The sequence below is a fragment of the Lithobates pipiens genome, unplaced genomic scaffold (assembly GCF_037356315.1).
Source record: "Lithobates pipiens isolate NorthernLeopardFrog02 unplaced genomic scaffold, aLitPip1_a1.2 Scaffold_30, whole genome shotgun sequence".
NCBI lineage: Eukaryota > Metazoa > Chordata > Amphibia > Anura > Ranidae > Lithobates > Lithobates pipiens.
This window is the reverse complement of record NW_027507791.1, coordinates 69,471,195-69,492,257: the sequence shown is the minus strand read 5'-3', so window position 1 is coordinate 69,492,257 and position 21,063 is coordinate 69,471,195. Positions and strand designations below refer to the sequence as shown.

At 40.8% G+C, this 21,063-nt stretch overlaps 1 protein-coding gene across 5 annotated transcripts in view; it reads left to right on the top strand.

The window, feature by feature from the left end:
• Window positions 1–21,063, top strand: part of LRRC9 (leucine rich repeat containing 9) — a 212,075-nt gene that overhangs the window by 162,564 nt on the left and 28,448 nt on the right. For all 5 annotated transcript variants that reach the window (XR_013264863.1, XM_077464391.1, XM_077464390.1 and 2 more), the window contains 5 exons: window positions 3,157–3,265; window positions 10,257–10,390; window positions 14,303–14,439; window positions 18,671–18,888; window positions 20,208–20,276. Coding sequence is in view for 4 of the 5 variants with exons in the window: in XM_077464391.1 (XP_077320517.1) it covers window positions 3,157–3,265; window positions 10,257–10,390; window positions 14,303–14,439; window positions 18,671–18,888; window positions 20,208–20,276 (667 nt within the window). In the remaining variant the exon portion in view is untranslated. The remainder of the gene's footprint in view (window positions 1–3,156; window positions 3,266–10,256; window positions 10,391–14,302; window positions 14,440–18,670; window positions 18,889–20,207; window positions 20,277–21,063) is intronic.

The window sequence follows — 21,063 nt, the reverse complement described above, 5'->3', positions numbered from 1 at the left end:
GCTCTTCGAGTGACTATGAAGTCACTTTGAAATATGCCCTGTACACGGTTGGACATTCCGACAACAAAATCCGTCGGATTTTTTCCAACAGATTTTGGCCCAAGTTTGTCTTGCATGCACATGGTCACACAAAGTTGTCGGAAAATCCGATCGTTCAGAACGAGGTGATGTTAACCACATACGACATGACTATAAAGAGGCCAGTAGCCAATAGCTTTCGTCTCGTAATTTATTCTGAGCATGCATGGCATTTTGTGCGTCGGAATTGTATACACTCATGATCGGAATTTCCGACAACATAGTCTGATGGCACATTTTCTGTCGTGTGTACAGGGCATAAGTCTCTATGAGCTTGCCACATCTTACCACTGGGATTGTTGCATTGTTGCCCATTCCTCCTTGCAAAACTGCTCCAGCTCCTTTAAGTTGGATGGCTTGCACTTGTGAACAGCAATCTTTAAGTCTGACCACAGATTTTCTATTGGATTGAGGTCTGGGCTTTCATTAGGCCATTCCAACACATTTACATGTTTCCCCTTAAACCACTCAAGTGTTGCTTTAGCAGTGTTTTTGGGGTCATTGTCCTGCTGGAAGGTGAACCTCCGTCCTAGCCTGAAATCACAGAGTGGTACAGGTTTTGCTCTAGAATATCCCTGTATTTAGCACCATCCATCTTTTCCTCAACTCTGACCAGTTTCCCAGTCCCGGCTGCTGAAAGACATCCCACAGCATGATACTGCCTCCACCATGTTTCACAGTGGGGATGGTGTTCTTTGGGTGCTGTGATGTGTTGGGTTTGTGCCAGACATGGCGTTTTCATTGATGGCCAAAAAGTTACATTTTAGTCTCATCAGACCAGAGCACCTTCCTCCATACATTTTAGGAGTCTCCCACATCCCTTTTCGCAAACTCAAAATGTGCCATTTTGCTAAAAGTAATGTCTTTCTTCTGGACACTCTGCCATAAAACCCAACTCTATGGAGCGTATGGCTTATTGTCGTCCTATGTACAGATACTTCAGTCTCTGCTGTGGAACTCTGCAGCTGCTCCAGGGTTATCTTATATCTTGGGTCTCTGTGCTGCCTTTCTGATTAATGCCCTCCTTGCCCGGTCCGTGAGTTTTGGTGTGCGGCCATCTCTTGGCAGGTTTGCTGTTGTGCCATGTTCTTTCCATTTGGTTATGATAGATTTGATGGTGCTCCTAGGGATCATCAAAGATTTAGGTTATAAAAAAATCAAAATCTTTGATGATCCCTAACTCTGACTTGTACTTCTTAACAACATTGTCCCTTACTTGTTTGGAGAGTTCCTTGGTCTTCATGGCAGTGTTTGGTTAGTGGTGCCTCTTGCTTAGGTGTTGCAGCCTCTGGGGCCTTTCAAAAATGTGTGTATATGTAATGACAGATCATGTAACACTTAGGCCGCGTACACACGGGCGGACTGTCCGCCCAACTAGGTTCGTCAAACAGTTTGACAAACAGTCCGTTCAAAATTAGCATGAACGGACTTGACCACACACGACGAACGAACAGTCCGCTGAAAACTTGCGCGATGACGTGAACGGCACGTACGACGGGACGAGAGATTCGAAGTCCAATACACTGCAATGCAACCTTCGCCGTGTAAATTCTTTCTGAGCATGCGCGAGATTTAGTTTCTCGAACAAGCCTACACACGAGCGGACTGTCCGCTCAAACCAAGTTTCAGCGGACAGTCTTACGGAAATTCCGAAAAACTTTGTTCGTCAGACTGTCCGCTGAAACTGTCCGCTGAAGCCCACACACGAGCGGACTGTCCGCTGAAACACTGTTCAGCGGACAAAGTTGGGCGAACAGTCCGCCCGTGTGTACGCGGCCTTAGATTGCACACAGGTGGACATCATTTCACAAATTATATGACTTCTGAAGGTAATTGGTTGCACCAGAGATTTTTATGGGCTTCATAACAAAGGGGGTGAATACATACGCACATGCCAATTATACGTTTTTTATTTGTGAAAAATAGTTCTATGTATATATTTTTTCTAATTTTACTTCAACCAACTTAGACTAGTGTGTTCTGATCCATCACATATAATTCAGATTAAAAAAAATTGAACTAAAGGCTGTAATGTAACAAAATAGGTAAAAAGCCAAAGGGGGTGAATACTTCTGCAAGGCACTGTATATCATAATCCTATTCTTGAGCTGGCTGCACATTATACAATTTTCTTGTACTAATTTTCCTTTAGCTATACCAAAACCATATAATATGAAGTCAAACCTAAACACTTTCACTATCCACCCCCGCCCCCCCCCCCCCCAAAACATGCACACACTCATGCACACAGCACTGTTCTGCACAGCAGTGTATTCTGCCCCCTTCACATACACCCACGCCCCACAGTGGTGTTCTCTGCTCCTCTCAGATTACCTCCCATAGTAGAGCTCTCTGTCTCTTTACATTTACATCACTGACCCCCCATCTCCAGTAGGGTTTTCTGTCCCTTTATATCACCCCACCCCCCCCAGACACACACATACAGTAGAGATCTGACTCTTTAAATCACCCTCCTCCCCCAAAGTATGTTCACATCAAGCATCTCCCGCTCTCCCATCCTGCAGTGCCAGATCCTCTGCCTCCCTCACTCCGCTACCTGACAGATACAAAGAGCAAAGCATGGAAGGCAGGAGTGATCGTGAGTGAGAGGCAAAGTAGCACTGCATGGAGGGTGGGAGCTGACAAATTTAATTTGGCATAATAAAGAGTTGATGATTAGTTGCTAGGACCACTCTGTGTTATAGCAACCAAGCACCTGCTAGTTAATCTGCAAATTTATCTCGACCAGCTCCCGCTCCTGTCCTCCATGCAGTGCTACTGTGCCTCTTGCTCTCTAACTTTCCTGCCTCACGCTCTCAGCTCTGCTGTGATAATGACAATGGCAGAGGCTGGGGGACAGAACTAGCTCCTAAATGGCATGACTGTGGGTCCAGATGGAAGAGTGACTTGTTTAGTTATGCCTGCTCAAAACAAGGTCTTCTTTTATCCCCTATCAGAACATTGTAATGCTGTTAATAGCCCCCTTCTTACACACCAGTCTGAAATTTTTCAGTGTTGTTGTCAATTAGGTACAAATCTAATATATGTAACCGCCTAATCTTTCTTTCATGTTTCCAGATCTGTTGACCTTATTCCACCTGACCAGTTTAGGGGAATCCACACTGTGAATTTAGAAAACAACAATCTGACTTCTTTTAGTGGTTTGATTTTTCTGCCACACATAAAGGTAAAATTGGATTATTTGTCTGTTGCTAATATTCAATGTGACAGGTCACCTTCTTTTTAAACTCTATATTTATTTAAGAATTTTATAGCGTATGACAATCCAGGTAACAAAGTAGAAAACATGCAAAACCCGGGTACATATAGTCGGCCTTGTATGTCTCGTGAAAAAAAAAACACATTGGAGGATAAATCTTTCAGAAGTGTCGGGAGTTTGGGGGATGAAATACATCCCATGCAGCCAAGTATTTCCACCAACCGTCGCCACAGGAGACCAAGCTGGGATGGAATGGTACGTCTGACACCAAACCCAAAAGCGTATATAACATTTTATGTTTAAAACAGATCTGCTCCCGGGGCATTAAGACAGTAAAAAGCCAGAGGGAAAAAAAAAAGAATAAAAGAACTGCACCCTATCCCACTAGTCAACTGTCAGAAAGACGGTGGTTAAATCGCCTTCCTTAATTGTTCTATTTTTAATCTCATATGTGGCACCCCAATTTTAAATATTTGTAGGCTATTAGAAGTTAGAACTCTTCAATAGGAACAATGGAGAAAAGGGGTCTGATATTGCTACACATTTCTTAGCTTTTTCTTTTGACATTGACTCTGAAATGCTGTGTATGTTCCTGGGACTGCATACCAATGATCTTTTCATAATTGAAGACTATGTAGTGTACATATGCTTTAATTTATGAATAAATCAGAAGCACGTAGTATTACCTCTTAAGGAGCTTCATGACCAGGGAGGCCTGCTAAAATAAGTGGATTGTTCCCCTGGTGTCAGGCCTGTGTATTATCAATACTGCGGTCCGCTGGTTTGTTAAGAATTGATATAGTCCAAATACACAGGGACTGGATGCAGAAGCATCTCCAAAAAATGTGGCTACAGGGCTACCATCAGCCTGGTTTTCATACTTTTCTTCAGAGAGGAATCTGGCTGTTATATACAATCTTCCAGCAGAGTGAAAAGTGGTGACAAAGGAATATACTGAATAAAAATGGACCTACAGCAACAAAACTGGAAAGACCATACAGATAATCTTTTTTTATAACACAGCAGAGAGAGTACACTGAGCCTTTCTTTTTCGGTTCAGTATGTGGGTGAGTGTAAGGAACGTCCTGTTCCCTCTACTACTACCATTCAAAATTAGGTACAAAAAATAATAGAACTATATTTAGCTTGTTCTCCTTCATGGGTTTTCAGAACAAAAAGTTCAGTAATGTCATGTATAGCAGCTTCCTGTTATCTTAGATAAGTGGACCTGAGCTCAAAAAGTGAAGATTCGCTATGTTATTCTGAACATCTAGAAACATTAATTGTACTTAAGCTGTTTCCTGAAGAATCTGCCTTTAGGCCGTTGGACCAGCATACAGACAAACGGTTTTCCCGATAGGAATTGATTCCGTCAGATTTGAAACATGTTCTATTTCTAGGTCCGTCTGATTTTTTTATGTGAAAAACTATTGGATTAGCCCACACACTATCAGATTGTCCGATGGACTGATTCCGTCGGACCTAGTCTGACAGAAAGTCTGTTCATGCGTACGTAGCATTAGTAATCTCAGATGACTATTGGTTAACACAGACTACTGGTTAACACAGTGTCTGTCCTTGAAACCTCAAACTGAGATATCTGATAAAGAATGAATATCTCAGCTTGAGCCACTGAATTTAGTTATCAACAGACTACTACAACTTTCAAACAAATGAAAAGGAGCTGAGAACCATATCTGCTGGCTGTGAATTAATATGATATGATAAATAAATAATTTAATAAATAAAATATAAAAGCATGCTGAATACGGGTCACAGAAGTGCAGAACAATGTGCACCTCTGTGACCTATATGAGAAGTAGGCCAAAAGAGCTTTGCCCTACTTCTCCTTTAAAGGGTGCATTTAACATTGATTAATGGATGTATATAATATGAAAATGAATTTGCAGTATGAACATTTTCCACTATTTCTATTGGATTGTAATGCTAAACTTAAGACAAACCGCTAAATACATAGATGAATTACATATTCTAGATCTGTTTTACCTGCCAAAGGATTTGAATTTCTGTCCATTCTGTCTGGAAGTTTACACAGCTCTATCGCACAGCACATCCCTGTCTGGCAGGGCAGGAGATCAGATTTTTCTCTGCTGAAGTTAAAGCGGGAGTCCGCCGGGACTCCGCGTTTTTTTTTTTTTTTTTAAAAGCCAGCAGCTACAAATACTGCAGCTGCTGACTTTTAAAATAGTGACACTTACCTGTCCAGCGCGCCCCCGATGTCGGCACCCGAAGCCGATCTCTCGATCGTCTCTCGGGTGCTGCCGCCGCCATCTTGGGTATGGGAATCAGGAAGTGGAGCCTTTCGGCTTAATTTCCCGGTTCCCTACTGCGCATGCGCGAGTCGCGCTGCGCAATGAGGATGGACCCGCTGCCTCTGGGATCTGTGTGTTTCCCAGCAGGCAGCGGGGGACTTTCGGAAAGGGGCGCCTTTCCGCAGAGAGCTATCCAGGAAGTGGGTGCAGATACCTGTACTGTACAGGTACCTGCACCCCCCATCCCCCTGAAAGGTGCCAATTGTGGCGCCGGAGGGGGGGAGGATTCCAATGAGCAGAAGGTCCACTTTAGGGTGGACCTACGCTTTAAGTAACTTCATACAGGTTTTGTCATCCTCCAGCCTGTGACTGGACAGTGAAATGAGAAGCAGTACATTGATGAGCTTGTCTCTGTCCCCCTATTATCTGCTTGTCCTGGTTAGCAGATTATTACTGTCACATGACTAATTTGGCTTCTTGTGCTGTTTCTCCATCTCCCACTCTGAGATCTTCATACAAGAGATTGCAGCAAACAGATACCAAGATATCTGTCTAGAGTTTAGCCTTCATTTTTTTTTTCTACATTCCAGAGAATGCATCAAGATTAATAATACTGCTGCTGTTTTGACTAGGAAGAATCAGATCTTATGGCAAAGAAGGAGATTTCTAGAAACTCTGGCAGACAGAGGAAGAGATCACAGTTGAGTGGTCCAGCTCACCAACATTTATTATTGACTAAAGTATCCATTATAGATGAATGATCTCTTTAACACACAATAGGCACCAGATTTTCATTTATATTGCATCATCTTTCTGTATTGTCCAGCCATTGGTGTATACGGTGCCGTGAATCAATAATGCTGAATTTGTTTATTTTTTTGACAAGTATTGGCAATGTCGTCAAATAATGTGTGCATAATGTAGACTTTACCCATGTAGCGGCCTGGAAATAGTTGAGCAGACATTGAATCCGCTGGCTGTTTTGAAGTGGTTAAATAAAAGAGTAGATTTTTGCACAGTCTATTAATAACACATCTCTTAAGAAAGAAATTTCAGCGGTAAGACTGGCATCGCTATAAATAAGTAATATTAATGTAGAATATGTATATCCATCGAACCCAGCTCTGTAGTTAAGTGCACTATGAATAATACAAGAGAGCACATTTCAATGTGACTTAATGTGTATATTTACAATAATGAGAGGAATGTTGGTGGATTCATTTGTGTTCCATTAAAGGTAATCAAGCATATATTTATACTACATACTGACACCTCCCTCATAGAGTACAATGTTTAGACCGATATTTATGAAGACAAAGCCACTACCTTTATCTGGAATTATATAATACCAATGAAAATGTGTCCATTTGCTGAACGGTACATATGTAGAAAAAGGAACAAAATATATGTGTGACAGCCAAGTGAGGGATGAGTATTGCAAAACAAAATATTCATGGGGGGCATATGAAATAACTGTATAAAAATAATAAATTGATACATTTTTTGCGAGCTCTACATAGAACTATAATTCCAAGAAATAATTGCATAGAAGGTTTGTAAATGGATGTCTGCTGTCCTTGTGGCCTTGATGTCATTATTCCAAGGGGTAGATGTTGTCTGAGAGAATTGGGTTGTTTTTTTGCGGGTGATCATGGATTAAGAGTTGGGTAAGGGAAGAGAATTTTGAAATAAATATGTAATATGATGAAAGAGTTGGTTGTTGTGAGTCATCGGTTTAGATAATTGGATAGGGAATGGTTGCATAACATGATTTTAGGGTGGGTGGAGATCTTGGATTAGGAGTTGTTTGTTATGGTAGGGTGTTGGTTATTGTGTGTTATCAACCTAGAATGATGGTTGGTGTGGGCTTTTATTCAGGGTATGATCATATGACATCACCTTGCGGGAGGTATGGGTTAGATATGTTTGGTACAGGCAAAAGCAATGTTGTGCCTGTAGTAAAGGGAGTATGGTTTCTCTTGTGGGTCACCAGTGGTGGGTTTGATAATTAGTTGGCGGGGGTAGGTGCCCAGTTATGGTAGGGATGCAGGCTGCTGTCCATCAGATATTAAGGTTTACTTGGGGGGGGGGGGGTTAGGTCATAGCTTGTTTTGCTATTGATGTTCATTAAAAGCCATTCACAGGAAACTTTGTATTTGCTGCATGAATACGAGACTTCCTCTGATTGGCTGAGGTGGGCTGAAGACATCACAATCACCACCTCAGCTACTCAGAGGAAGCCTTGTACTCATTCAGAAAATACAAAGCTTCCTGTGAATAGCTGAGTAGTGCTCAGCCTGACTCAGTTTTGTTCAGAGAATGGGATGGGATGTCTCTGTACTGCTGCTGAAGCATAGTGCTTTATACTGTATGTAGCTGATGCTACACACAGTTTATATAACACTCAGAGTTGGCTTATTTGTTTGTTTGGACCACTGAAGATAAAAGTTTGTTTGGATAAGCTTGGCCCAAACAAACTATTTGAAAGTGACAGAAAGCTGGAGTTTGGCTTCAAGTGCAGATCAGGGTGGATAAAAATCAATGATTTAAATAAAAAAATTAAAAAAAATCATATATTTTTTTTTTATTTAAGTCGATTTTTTAGATTTTTATCAAATTTATTTTAATAAAATGCTTTTGGAGTAAAAGTCTATCTAAAGATAGTTTTCTATTTAAAATACATTAACAATTTAGTTTATTCTGCATGAAATGGAGCTTAGTAATGTAGCATGAGTCTGTATATTCTGCAATATTTACATTTTTTGGTAAACTCATTCAATGAATCCAAGCTCTGCAAGCTGAGATAACATGCAATTTCACAGTAACCACGGGAAAAAAACAAGGTTCAGGAATATTCCTTATATCGCTGTTTTACTAACCTGACAGCTTATTAGTCTAAATATGAAACTTTTAGTTTGTTTGCAAATATTAAAGATTCTAACTACCAGCAAGAATAAGTCCTTACATTTAAAGAGCACCTGTCATTTCAGATCCATTATGGCAGTGTCTCTTAGCGGGCATCCACTCACCTGCAGCCACCACATCCCTCACCTTGTTGTATCACTGCCACATCACCAGTCATCCTATTAAAGTGAATGGGACTGTCGGTGAGTCAACAGTGGGTCAGAGGAGGAGCCACTGCGGGACAGAGATTGTTGATTTAAGTTGATTTAAATCGAGTTATTTTACTAGTGATTTAAATTGACTTGATTTAAATCGAATCCACCCTGGTGCAGACTATAATTTGGGATGTTATGTCCATTATATTACATCCGCAATGTGCTCTAAATAGTAAGATGTGTGCTCTATATACAGTTTGATGGAATGTAGTACATTTTGTCTTGTCTCATAAAGGGGCAAATGCCAAGGTATGCCTGGGGAACATTCTGTAAAGGTGGCTGAATCTACTTCATTTTTACTTCACCATTAAAGGAGTTCTCTTGTCACAGCATACCCTTTCTTTCTATAACATCAACATTGTAATGGCCATACAAATATCTCATGTTATTTTGCTGCCTGTAAGCAGTGATTGCTGGGCTGACTCCGCCTCCTAAAACGTTGCCTCCTCTCAGCACCTCTGTGGTGTGATTCAGAAGGTAGGCTCTGTGAAATTGTATAGATGGGCATCTCCTATCCTCATGTTGATCAGTGGTTCCAAAATAATAACTACCGCAGTAGGAAACAAGCACAAAAAAAGATAAACTCAGCATCTTCCCAAATAATTGAAGTTTTTATAACGGTGCTTTCATAGGTATCACATTAATAAAGAAAGTCTAGTCAAATACTAACTATACCTAAACCTGTTCCCACCCCTGTTCTAAGCCTATTCTAATTACCCTGTAAAGGAAAGTTGTCTATATTTGCTTAATCTGAGGGCTGTCCAGTCTAGTCACATGATCTCGCCAGATGCTGATTTCAGTGAGGAGGAGATTTGTCAGTACTTCCACTTTAATATTTCAATATTACTTTTAAGGTAACATGAAACATAACATAGGCAGACTAGCTTATTATCAGGACTCTATGAATATGACTAATTGCAAAACATTATCACCCCTTTCACACAAGGGCATTTTGCGGGCGCTATAGCGTTAGAAATAGCGCCTGCAATCCACCCTAAAGAAGCTGCACCATTGTCTGTAGTGTGAAAGCCCGAGGGCTTTCACACTACAGCGGTGCGCTGGCAGGACGTCAGAAAAAAGTCCTGCCAGCAGCTTCTTTGGAGCGGTGAAGGAGCGGTGTGTTTACCGCTCCTCCACCGCTGCTCCCCATTGAAATCAATGGGGCAGCACTGTAATACCGCCGGCAAAACGGCGCTATTGCGGCATATTCCCAGCAGTTTTAACCCTTTCGCGGCCGCTAGCGGGGTTAAAAGCGCCCCGCTAGCGGCCGTAACGCGCCGCAAATCCGGCGGTAAAACACTGCTAAAAATAGCGGCGTTTTACTGCCGACGCAATGGACGGTGTTGTGTGAAAGGGGTCTTAGAGTGCCATGCGCACAATGAGTGCAGTGCAAAGTAAAATATACAAAATGAAAAACTGTTTATTCAGAATTTACAATATCTTTCTTGATCACAGTAGGCTAGAAATAATTGAAATACAATCTAGAGATGTAGATGAATATATGAATTTCAATTTTGACCATAGATGTGCTGGAAGTAACCTTCAAGCTTTCTTGTTTTTCTCTAGAATTTGTATCTAAATTACAATCACATTGAGTCAATCCTGCCCAAGCAAAAGCCTCAGAATCCCTTAACAAACAGGCAGATACTGCACCAAAAAGTCAACTCCAGTGGATATGGGCAGCAGGGCAAGGCTAACAGGTAAGCTTGGTCTTTGTTTCCATATAATGGTATGCATCTTTATGCATTCATAATTCATATGTAAGGCTCCCTGGTTATGCATGCCTCTACTCTAATGTATATCTGTGATGCTTACTGAAGCGGTTATGGAAAATGTAGATGCAGAATGTAGCTCAACCCTTTAAAGATGAATTCTAGGCATGGTATATTTGGTCCAGCTTGGACCCAATGTAACTATGTATATCCCTATCTGACGTATGCCCCTGCAAGCTGGAAATTGCAGAAGTACACACCGTTAGTTCAGTGAACTCCACTTGCTTCCAGATCCCGTGCTGAGTGGCAAACCTGTATTATTGTGAACACAGGAGATCAGTTGTATAGCACAGACACCATTTAGACAATGCTTTTCAATTTCTGAAGGAATGAAAGGTGTTCTCTGATTGGACAATGTGGAGAGTGTCGTGTCACCACCCTGCCTCTCCACCTTATTCACTCAGAGAACGCTTAGCATGGACATTGGGCCTGACAATCACCGACATACCAGTAACAGTGTAAATGGCTTTATTTAAAAAATAAATGAAAGGGACGTTTGGGTTAAAAAATGCAATAAAGGCAGCATTAGATATTGGCTGATAAAATGGATGACAATATAACAAACAATTGACTGTAAAGGAGAATGGCCTAGCTATTACTATCAACTACTGACTACAACACTGACCAGTGGAAGATTTAACTACAGTCCTGTCAGCATTGGGCCCTTTAACACTTTCAGAGGAAAGCTCACTCTCAAGCTCTAATTGACAGAGAAAATAAATGATCCGGTCCTCCTTGGCAAAATTTCACTCTCTGTAGCACAAGATAACAATGACAACCAACACAAGGGGGTGACCCTTAAGCCTCCCAGCACACCGGTGCTCAAATGAGATCCTTGCAGGTGTGGTCTGTTTCTTGATGACCATTCTACTGTCTGAATGCACAGGACATGGAGATAGGACACAGCTTCTAGGTGAGATCAGGCGAAAGGCAGCCCGCCCTTAACCTTAACAGGTAACTCCACTTTTGTTGAGAAAAAAAACATTCCCCTCTGGGGATTTGCAAGGATTATAACAACCTTTGTTGCAGATTCCTACCTTTTGCTATTCAGAAGAAATCCATGTGTGTTTGTCTGTGAATAGGTCTAATGGGAGTAGTTTCATAATTAACTGTCAGATGGGCAGCTGCAGGGCACTAATGAGGAAATCTGCTGGGCCTGCATCCCTTTAGACGTGCTCCTATTAAAAGTAGTAATTTTGTTGCAGGGATTCCCTGAAATCTGACTTTTATCTTAGGCAGACTTCTGGGAAAAATTGGTGAGCCAATCACACATTCAGGAAATTATGTTTCTGGGGAGTGTTAAGTACACACTCTGCAGCCACATAGCCATATTTAATGCATTCTCAGAAAATTACTGTGGCTGCAGATTGAAAAGGAAAGGTAATTTTTAATAACATTCAATTACAATATGATTAGTGTCGCAATTATATGTGCTATATTATTTTTTCTTCATTTGCAATTTTTTTTCTCACGAAAGTGGAGTTACGCTTTAAGTCTGCACCTATTTGGGGATCCCTGTGGGTCTATCCTATATTGCTGTGTGAGAGTAGCTCCCTGGGGTCAGTCTGTCTTTCTCCTGTGCAGTTTTGCCTCGCTCTGCAGCTTTGTACCTCAGCTCACACAGCATCAGCTCCTGGCAGCCAGAAGCATGTGTCAGCTGAGTACAGCTCACCCCCACATTTTTGTGGCTTCTACCTCTTCATCTGGTCACAACCTGGGCTTGCTCCATTTTCCCAACTTCTGTGGGTGGGGCTAAAATCAAACACTGCAGCTGCAACCAAGCAGAGTTTTTCTTGGTTTCCACGAAGATAACTGCTAGAGACACTTGCCCTTCATGGTGCTGGTTGGTGGAATTAAAAATAGGCCAGCTATTCAGCATTCCTCATTCTGTTCCTTCTCACTGCAACTAGAGCAAAACATCCTGTTTAGTAGCTTAAAGTGGTTGTTAAGCCACTCTAACCTGTACACACCATCAGCACTGCCTCCTATTGTAGTGTCCCTCTAGGTGTATAATTTATAAAAATAAATGCTGCAAATACATAATTTCACAGCTGAAATTGTGATCATATGACTGGCCAGCTTTCTCCTTTCCTCCTCTGAGAAATGCAGCAGGCGGGGCTGAGATTCCCCTGCTGATGACAGTCTGGAGGGAAGGAGGAGGAAAGAGCTGGCTGGTCATGTGATTGCAATCTTGGCACTTAAATTAAGTATTTACAGCATTTATATTTATAAATGATTCACAGAGGGGGACACTGCAATAGGGAGGCAGTGCTTATGGTGTATACAGGTTGGGAGTAGCAGGAGGGAGAGGGGTGGCTTACACACAGACAGAGGGGAGGGGGGAGAAGGACGCAGTAGCAGAGAGGAAAGCAGGATGCTGATAACAGAGGCAGGTAAACTGACTACGGTGTTTGGTTTCAGCAGCCCTCATGCACCGTGGTCAGTTTACAGAGGGGTGGGGAGAAACTGGCAAGATCAGCCAGGTTTTTTAGGTGTTACAGAGGGCCAAATGACACAGAACAAGCGCTGTGTCATATAACATGCTTTAAAGGAGCAGGATACATTTTTTGTGGTGTTAACAAATGCTTTAAAGAGCCGATAGACAACTCTACACTGAATATAGTAAGACAGAAAAAGTTACTTTTCCACATGCAATAAATTGCCATTAACAGTAACAAAGCTGGGATAAATTGGGATTTCTTCTTTACCTTAGTGTTTATCCAATCCAATTTTGAATTATGAGACCCTGAATTTAAATGTAAAAGTCACATAGCGCCGATAATACCAGTGAAGGTAAAAGTTTGTTTGGATAAACTTGGCCCAAACAAACTATTTTAAAGCAACAAAAAGCTGGAGTTTGGCTTTAAGTACAGACTGCATGTACAGTTAACTATGATTTGGAATGTTATGGCCATTATATTATATTATATGGGCCATGTGTTCTAAATAGTAATTTAGTTTGATGGAATGTAGAACATTATGCTTTGTCTCATAAAAGTTACAAATGCCCAGGTAAGGAAATGCCTTTAAATAAATTACATTTGGTTTACTAAAGCACTAAATATTATAAACAATTGTAATTTCTTAAAAAAAAAAAAAAGATACCTTTTTTCACCTTGCACTCCTAGCATATACCGTACATTTTTCTTGGATGTTTACATTTTTCATGCATTTTGTTATAACTATGTTATCACATAAATGCTAGCAGTAGTTCTGAATTTCTGGTCAATGAACGACTTTTATAACCGGATTAGTGTAAATGTATCTAAAACGTTTTAAATTTTGAGTGAGGAAGGGCAAAACCTAATGGCAAGATTCTCCCTCATTTCCAGATAGCATTACAAACCTAATGGTGGTTATAGCCTCCCCCTAATTTTTTTAAAAAAGCAGTGCTTTAATGCTGTCCTTTTAACTCCTAAAGATTTCCTTCACTTCCTGTCCTGGTGAGACATTTGGGTTGATTTACTTAAAACTTTTATTTACAGAAGAGTGCAAAATCTGGTGCATCTGTGCATGGTAGCCAATTTGCTTCTATCTTCAGCTTGTTCAGTTAAGCTTTGACAAAAAAACCTGGCATCTGATTGGTTTCTCTGTAGAGCTGTGCCATATTTTGCAAATTTTTGAAAAATCAACCCATTGTCACAAGAATGGGAAGTGAGTGGATATCTTCCCATGGAAGCCACAGAGAGCAATAAAAACTAACAGAGGGTCCGCCGTTCCCCACTCTAACCAACAGTAAAATGGATGCACTGCAAGACGACATATTGAGACATGTATCTAATGTTTTTTGTAAAAAAAAAAAAAAGTATTTCAATGTTGTTTTATTTCTTTATTTTACAGGGATACATATTTTGGCGAGACACTGACCCCAATAATGCCGAGTTTAGAAGTTCTTCACCTTGGTTTCAATGGAATCAGTAATTTGCCTCAGCTGCAGCTCAGTAGACTAAAGAATTTGAAGTCCCTTTTTCTGCAGGGTAAAACAATAAAAATAAAATGGTGTGGAGCAATTAATATATAGGAACTTGCTTTTTCTAATTAGCAGTATGCAGAGAGAAAAAAATACACACTAAAACTGGAGAATGCAAAATCTGGTGTAGCAGTGTATGGTAGCCAATCAGCTTCTAACTTCAGCTTGTTCAATTAAGCTTAGACAAAATCCTGGAAGCCTGATTGGTTGGTTTACAGAGCTGCACCAGATTTTGCACTTTCCAGTTTTAGTAAATCAACCTATGGTTTAATGAGTTTGGTGTGAGTTCTTTCATGCGGCCTGCACAGAGCCCTGGCCTCAACCCCAGTTAAACCCCTTAAAAAAAACAAAAAAACAAAGCCAATTGCTAGCCAGATCTTCTTCTTTTCCAACATCAGTACCCGAACTAACAAATGTTCTGTTGTCTATATCAGGCATGTCCAAAGTCCGGCCCGCGGGCCAGTTGCGGCCCGCGGTCTGGTTTTGAACGGCCTGTCTGGTCTTTCTCAATTTATTGTGCTGCGGGATCAGGGCTGTCAGATGAGCCGATCCCCGGCACTGTGAGAAGCTCCATGAGCTTCAAAAGTGAAAGTAAAGCGCAGAGGATTGTGCTGTGCTCTCTGCTTCCCCCTACAGTGCAGTACCCGGCTGAATGAGGAAGCTGCAAAGGTACTGTACTACAAGCTAGATTAATGTTAAAAAGGCCTTTATTCATGTGTGTGTATGTATGTATGTGTATGCATGTGTCTGTATTTGTGTGCATTTATGTCTGTATGTGTGTGTGTATGTGCACATGCGTCTGTATGTGTGTGTGCACGTGTGTCTGTATGTGTGTGTGCACATGTGTCTGTATGTGTGTGTGCACATGTGTCTGTATGTGTGTGTGCACACATGTGTCTGTGTGTGTGCACATGTGTCTGTATGTGTGTGTGTGCACATGTGTCTGTATGTGTGTGTGTGTGTGCACATGTGTCTGTATGTGTGTGTGTGCACATGTGTCTGTATGTGTGTGTGTGCACATGTGTCTGTATGTGTGTGTGTGCACATGTGTCTGTACATGTGTGTGTGTGTGTGTGCGCACATGTGTGTGTGTGTGTGTGTGCACATGTGTCTGTATGTGTGTGTGTGCACATGTGTCTGTATGTGTGTGTGTGTGCACATGTGTCTGTATGTGTGTGTGTGCACATGTGTCTGTACGTGTGTGTGTGCACGTGTCTGTGTGTGTGTGCACATGTGTGTGTGCGCACATGTGTCTGTATGTGTGTGTGTGTGTGCGCACATGTGTGTGTGTGTGTGTGTGCGCACATGTGTGTGTGTGTGTGTGTGTGCACATGTGTCTGTATGTGTGTGTGCACATGTGTCTGTATGTATGTGTGTGCGCACACATGAGTCTGTATGTATGTGTGTGCGCACATGTGTCTGTATGTGTGTGCACATGTGTCTGTGTGTGTGTGTGTGCACATGTGTCTGTATGTGTGTGTGTGCACATGTGTCTGTGTGTGTGTGTGTGCACATGTGTCTGTATGTGTGTGTGCACATGTGTCTGTATGTGTGTGTGCACATGTGTCTGTATGTATGTCTGTATGTGTGTGCATTTATGTCTGTATGTATGTGTGTGTGCACATGTGTCAGTATGTATGTCTGTGTGTGTATGTGTATGTGTGTGTCTGTATACATGTCTGTATGTACGTGTGTGTGCACATGTGTCTGTATGTCTGTATGTGTGTGCATGTGTGTCTGTATGTATTTCTGTATGTGTATGTGTATGCATGTGTCTGTATGTATGTCTGTATGTGTGTATGTATGTGTGTGTGCGCACATGTGTCTGTATGTATGTATGTCTGTATGTGTGTGCATATATGTCTGTATGTATGTGTATGCATGTGTCTGTATGTGTGTGCGGCATGCATTTGTCTGTATGTGTGCCTGCATTTGTGTGCTTGTGTCTGTGTGTATGTTACTTTTAATCCGGACCCCCTCCCCCTATTCTTATACCATCAAAACTGCTTTTGTAGGGCTTGTGTGTGATATTAGCCAGGACTCCTGCTCCTCTGAAAAGCAATCCATGCACAGATCTCTTTGCAGAGGCATTTGAATGGCGGTAAAGAGGCATTATGTTGCCTCCTCACCACCTGTTTTAAGCCCGTAAATGCAACATCTGCGTGGCTGCATACTGTGTGTAGGGCAGCCCATTAATTTCAATGGACTTCCCTACTCACAAAAATGCAGGGAAAGAAGTTCCCGAGCTTTTTTTTTTTTTTTTTTTTTTTTTTTTTTTATTGCACTGCACCAAAAGCACCCTACATTTTCCAATGTGTGGGGTACCATTAAGAATTAACGGTGCCCCCTAAAGTGCAGAGCATTCGTCTGTGTGTTGGGAACGAGTGCGACAAAGGCAAGAGAATTCTTGTTGGGCAGTGTATTCGTGCTCAGATGGACACACTTAGACCGAATTTTAAACGGTTCAAAGAATGTCAGGCAAAATGGTCGGCCCTCAGGCATGTTCACTTCATCAAATCCGGCCCACTTTGAAAAAAGTTTGGACACCCCTGGTCTATATAGATAAAAATCCCCAAGAAAAATCTTGAAGAAAGGCTTCTCAATAGAGTGCAGTGAAGGCAACAGCAAACCCTTGGCCATACAGTTTATAATTTATATCCACAAGTACTGTTGTTTGCCTTAACACATATGCTTTAAAGGGAAAGTAAAGTGTATTTGCAGTAAAAGCAAATTTAAATTAGTTATTGTTGCAGTATTTGCCAGAGCTGACATAGTGATCACATGATCGGGAACCACTCTAGTTGTTTCTAGAGGAAAAGAGGAGATACCGGTATATGAACTACCAGCAGAGGAAGGGGGAGGGGGGGAGTGTAAAAGATTACGATATAAAATAAGTGAAAAGAAATATAAGACTTTGAAAAAAAGTAGGAGAATGTTAGAGTAATACATTGGCAGAAACATTAGGAAATAAAACAGGAACTCAAAAGCGAGAGAGGGGAAAAAATGTAAATAGAGATACTGCTGGCGGAAGTTAATTAGACTGCAGTGTTGTTATTACAGCAAAACATTGTGTGGGAAAGAAGAGCAGATTTAAAAAAAACAACAATCGATTAAAAAAAAAGCCTATTGCTAGCCAGATCTTCTTTTTCAACATCAGTACCCAAACTAACAAATGTTCTGTTGTCTAAATAGACCAAAAATCCCCAAGAAAAATCTTGCAGAAAGGCTTCTCAACAGACTGGAGTGAAGGCAACAGCAAACCTTTGGCCATACAGTTTATATGTAATGCATTTAAATAAGTATTACTAAAGTTACTTTGGTATTCTGCAAGTAGGGTGCTAAATGCATCTTTTTCATGATGCATTTGATGTTTTTATGCCACAAAGATTGAATTTAGTAATTTATGAGAAGATTGTGTATATAGAGTATGTGTTTCATTGTAATCCAGTTTGAGCTCTATTCCTCAACATCCTTCGTTGCCTGGATGCACTTAGGGGAACCTCTGCCATGGTCAATGCTGTCTAGGTTGTGTGATCAGTTACCTGCTAGTAAACATGCACAGCTCTGACTGTGACAGAAGTTCTTCTGTCTAGACCTCGAATGTCTAGACGAGCCTCTAGACCAGAGGTCTCAAACTGGTGGCCCTCCAGCTGTTGAAAAACTACAAGTCCCATGAGGCATTGCAAGGCTGACAGTTAAGAGCAAGACTCCCAAAGGCAATGGCATGATGGAACTTGTAGTTTCGCAACATCTGGAGGGCCACCAGTTTGAGACCCCTGCTCTAGACCTTATCCAAACTATTCTACCACAGTCATTGAGAGCTGTAACACTGCACACAATTCATTTTACTGATAGAAAGGTCAGTGTCTACAGCTGTGGACCCTCCTTAGAAACACCCACAAATTGGGTTTCAGCTGGAGGTAGAGCTGCAGCCATCATTAACAGAAATAAAAATTGCTTTTAATCCACAGTGGGGCCATAGTTAGGAATGGAGCCAAGTGCTATATGCACTTGGTCCCCTGAGGTATCCAAACATATTTTTTTATGTTGTGCTGATATTTCTTTAAACCCTGGGGCCACAAAATAAGCACCAAAAAGCCACGACACGAAGGCTTTACATTATTAAGCGTAGCAAAGCATTGGAGTTGCCCTCTAAATATAAAAAAGGAGTGAAATTTATTGCTGTGATAATCCTTCGTTTTCACGCATTCATTGTCCTGTATTTTCTCTCACATCAGGAAATGAGATCAGCCAAGTGGAAGGACTTGAAGGTTTACAGTTTCTCAAAGAGCTTGTCCTGGACCATAACCGTATTAAACTTATTACCGAGACTTCCTTTGCCAAGCAAAGTTCTCTGGTGTCTCTACGACTGGAAGAAAATAGACTGAGAGAAGTTAGCAACTTGCTTCATCTTATCAAGCTAAAAAAACTCTATATTGGATTCAATAAAATTCAGGTACCACATGACCTCAGTATTGTCTGTGATTGATTGCTTCATGGATTTCTAATCTGGCAAAACACAGTTTAGGTTAGATTTTTAAAAAGGAGTTAAAAAGCTGTTAAGGTAATTTGTTTAGTAACAAGATTAAAGTGATTGCAAAACTTAAAAAACAAAAAAAAAACAAACATGTCATACTTACCTGCTCCTTGCAATGGTTTTGCACAGAGCAGCCCTGATCCTCCTCTTCTGGGGTTCCCTGCCGGTGCTTCTGGCTCCACGTCTTCAGCAAGTGCCCCCATAGGAAGCAGTTTTCTATGAAGGCACTCGTGCGGGCTTGATCCTGTCTATAGACAGCATGGCTTGGCTCTGCCCCCCTTGTCACAGAATTTGATTGACAGCAGCAGGAGCCAATGGTTCCTGCTGCTATCGATCTGCCCTGTGAGGAGGGAGAGAGCTCTCTGGGACAGTACTGGATCAAGATCAAGCTTTGGGTAAGTATAAGGGAGGGAAATAGAAAAAGAAAAGAGGACGCACTGATCTAGTGCATTAGCCAACAGATTTATTAAAAGATTTGAATATAATCATAAAGATGTTTACTCGCAAAGTTAAAAACATGCTCGTCGGGCCATCTATGAAACTTGCCCCTTGCCACTTTCTAATTCTACATCTGTTTAGAAGGAAATTCTGTCCCATTATTATTGTTAAATCTGTTGTAGACCTGTGCAAATATGCCTCAGTTGGCTCCCTGATTTGTTTGATAAATGTTCCCCTATGCGTATCTAAAATTGCCACATCTGGGTCTTATGAGGCTATGTAAATGAATATCATAAGCTGGATTTCAGACTACCTATACTGATTATTCCCCATACAGATGACACAATCTCTCCAATTTTGAACGCAAGAATAATTGTATATGACTCTTACCAATTCTCTGCTATTGTCTATGATATATTTTTATTATGACTGTTACCTACTGTGCTTATTGAAAATGTAATAAAAGCATACTGGAAGTAAAATTGCCACATCACATAACCCTAGTGAAATAAGCAAAAATTATAACTGTGGAAAGAACATGTTGTCACAGAGGTCAAGCTTCTCTCAGATACATGTGCAACCATTTTAGGCCCTGTGTGTGGTCACCTTCATGTTAGTCTACTAGGCTAAAGCAGAGTATTGTACATCAACATCAGTTGCATTCTGCATTAGCTTTGGTAGAATCCTACTACTGAAAAAACCTTCATGAACAAATACAGGTTGTAAGCATGAAGCTTTTTTTTTTTTTTTTAGAAAAGAATATTAATATATTTAAATCTTCTTTTTATATTGTTCACCAGGAAATTTCAGAAGTGGAAAAGCTAGAGGTTCTCCCAACACTATTAGAGCTATCTGTGTCTGGAAATCCAGTAAGTATCCTCTGTTAAAAATAATTTCCTAAATCCTTGGAAGGAATCAGATTACTGAAGCTTAGAGTCTTATAATCAGCGGTAGAAATACAAGCATGTGAGGCCTGGGAACCACAGGCTGGTAAGATCTCAGTTTGATTTCATCACTTGCCTCCTTGCTTTTTCAGAAGTCTCCTCTGGAGCCCTAGGCTATGCTGGAGTGCTACTATTGCTTGTATTAAGTCAAACCATAGGGATTTTTAAAAAAAAAAGGTCTTGCTGTATATGATGCAGCCTGTGATTCGCATTAATATTGCTGGTTTTGTTTTACGGCCCTGTAATACAGTTTTATTACCTGTGCCTGCCAGTAGATTGGTTATTTTTACACTTCCTGTAACAGGCTGTCCAGCAAGAGTAACAATTACAGAAGTTGGGACAAGCCACCTAACACTGACTAGGGTGATTACAATTGTCGGCTTTTATTTGTATGTTTTCAAATGTTAGCTGGATTTAAAGTATAACTAAAACCATTTGTGAGCCATTGGGAAGTGGATACTTTCTAGAATTATATTTTTTTTCCATAAATGTGTTAATTAAAGTAAAAGAATGGGAGTAACAAAAAGCATCTCCTTTAATATTCCCGTTTCTAGCAGCACATACTTACCTTCACCTTCAATTCTATTACAATTCAATAGATATATATATATATTTTTTTTTATTCTTTTATTATGGCAAAGCATCTCAGATATAACAAGTCAAATCATTTTCACAAATAAGGCAACACTTAACTGGCATATACCAAGTATCA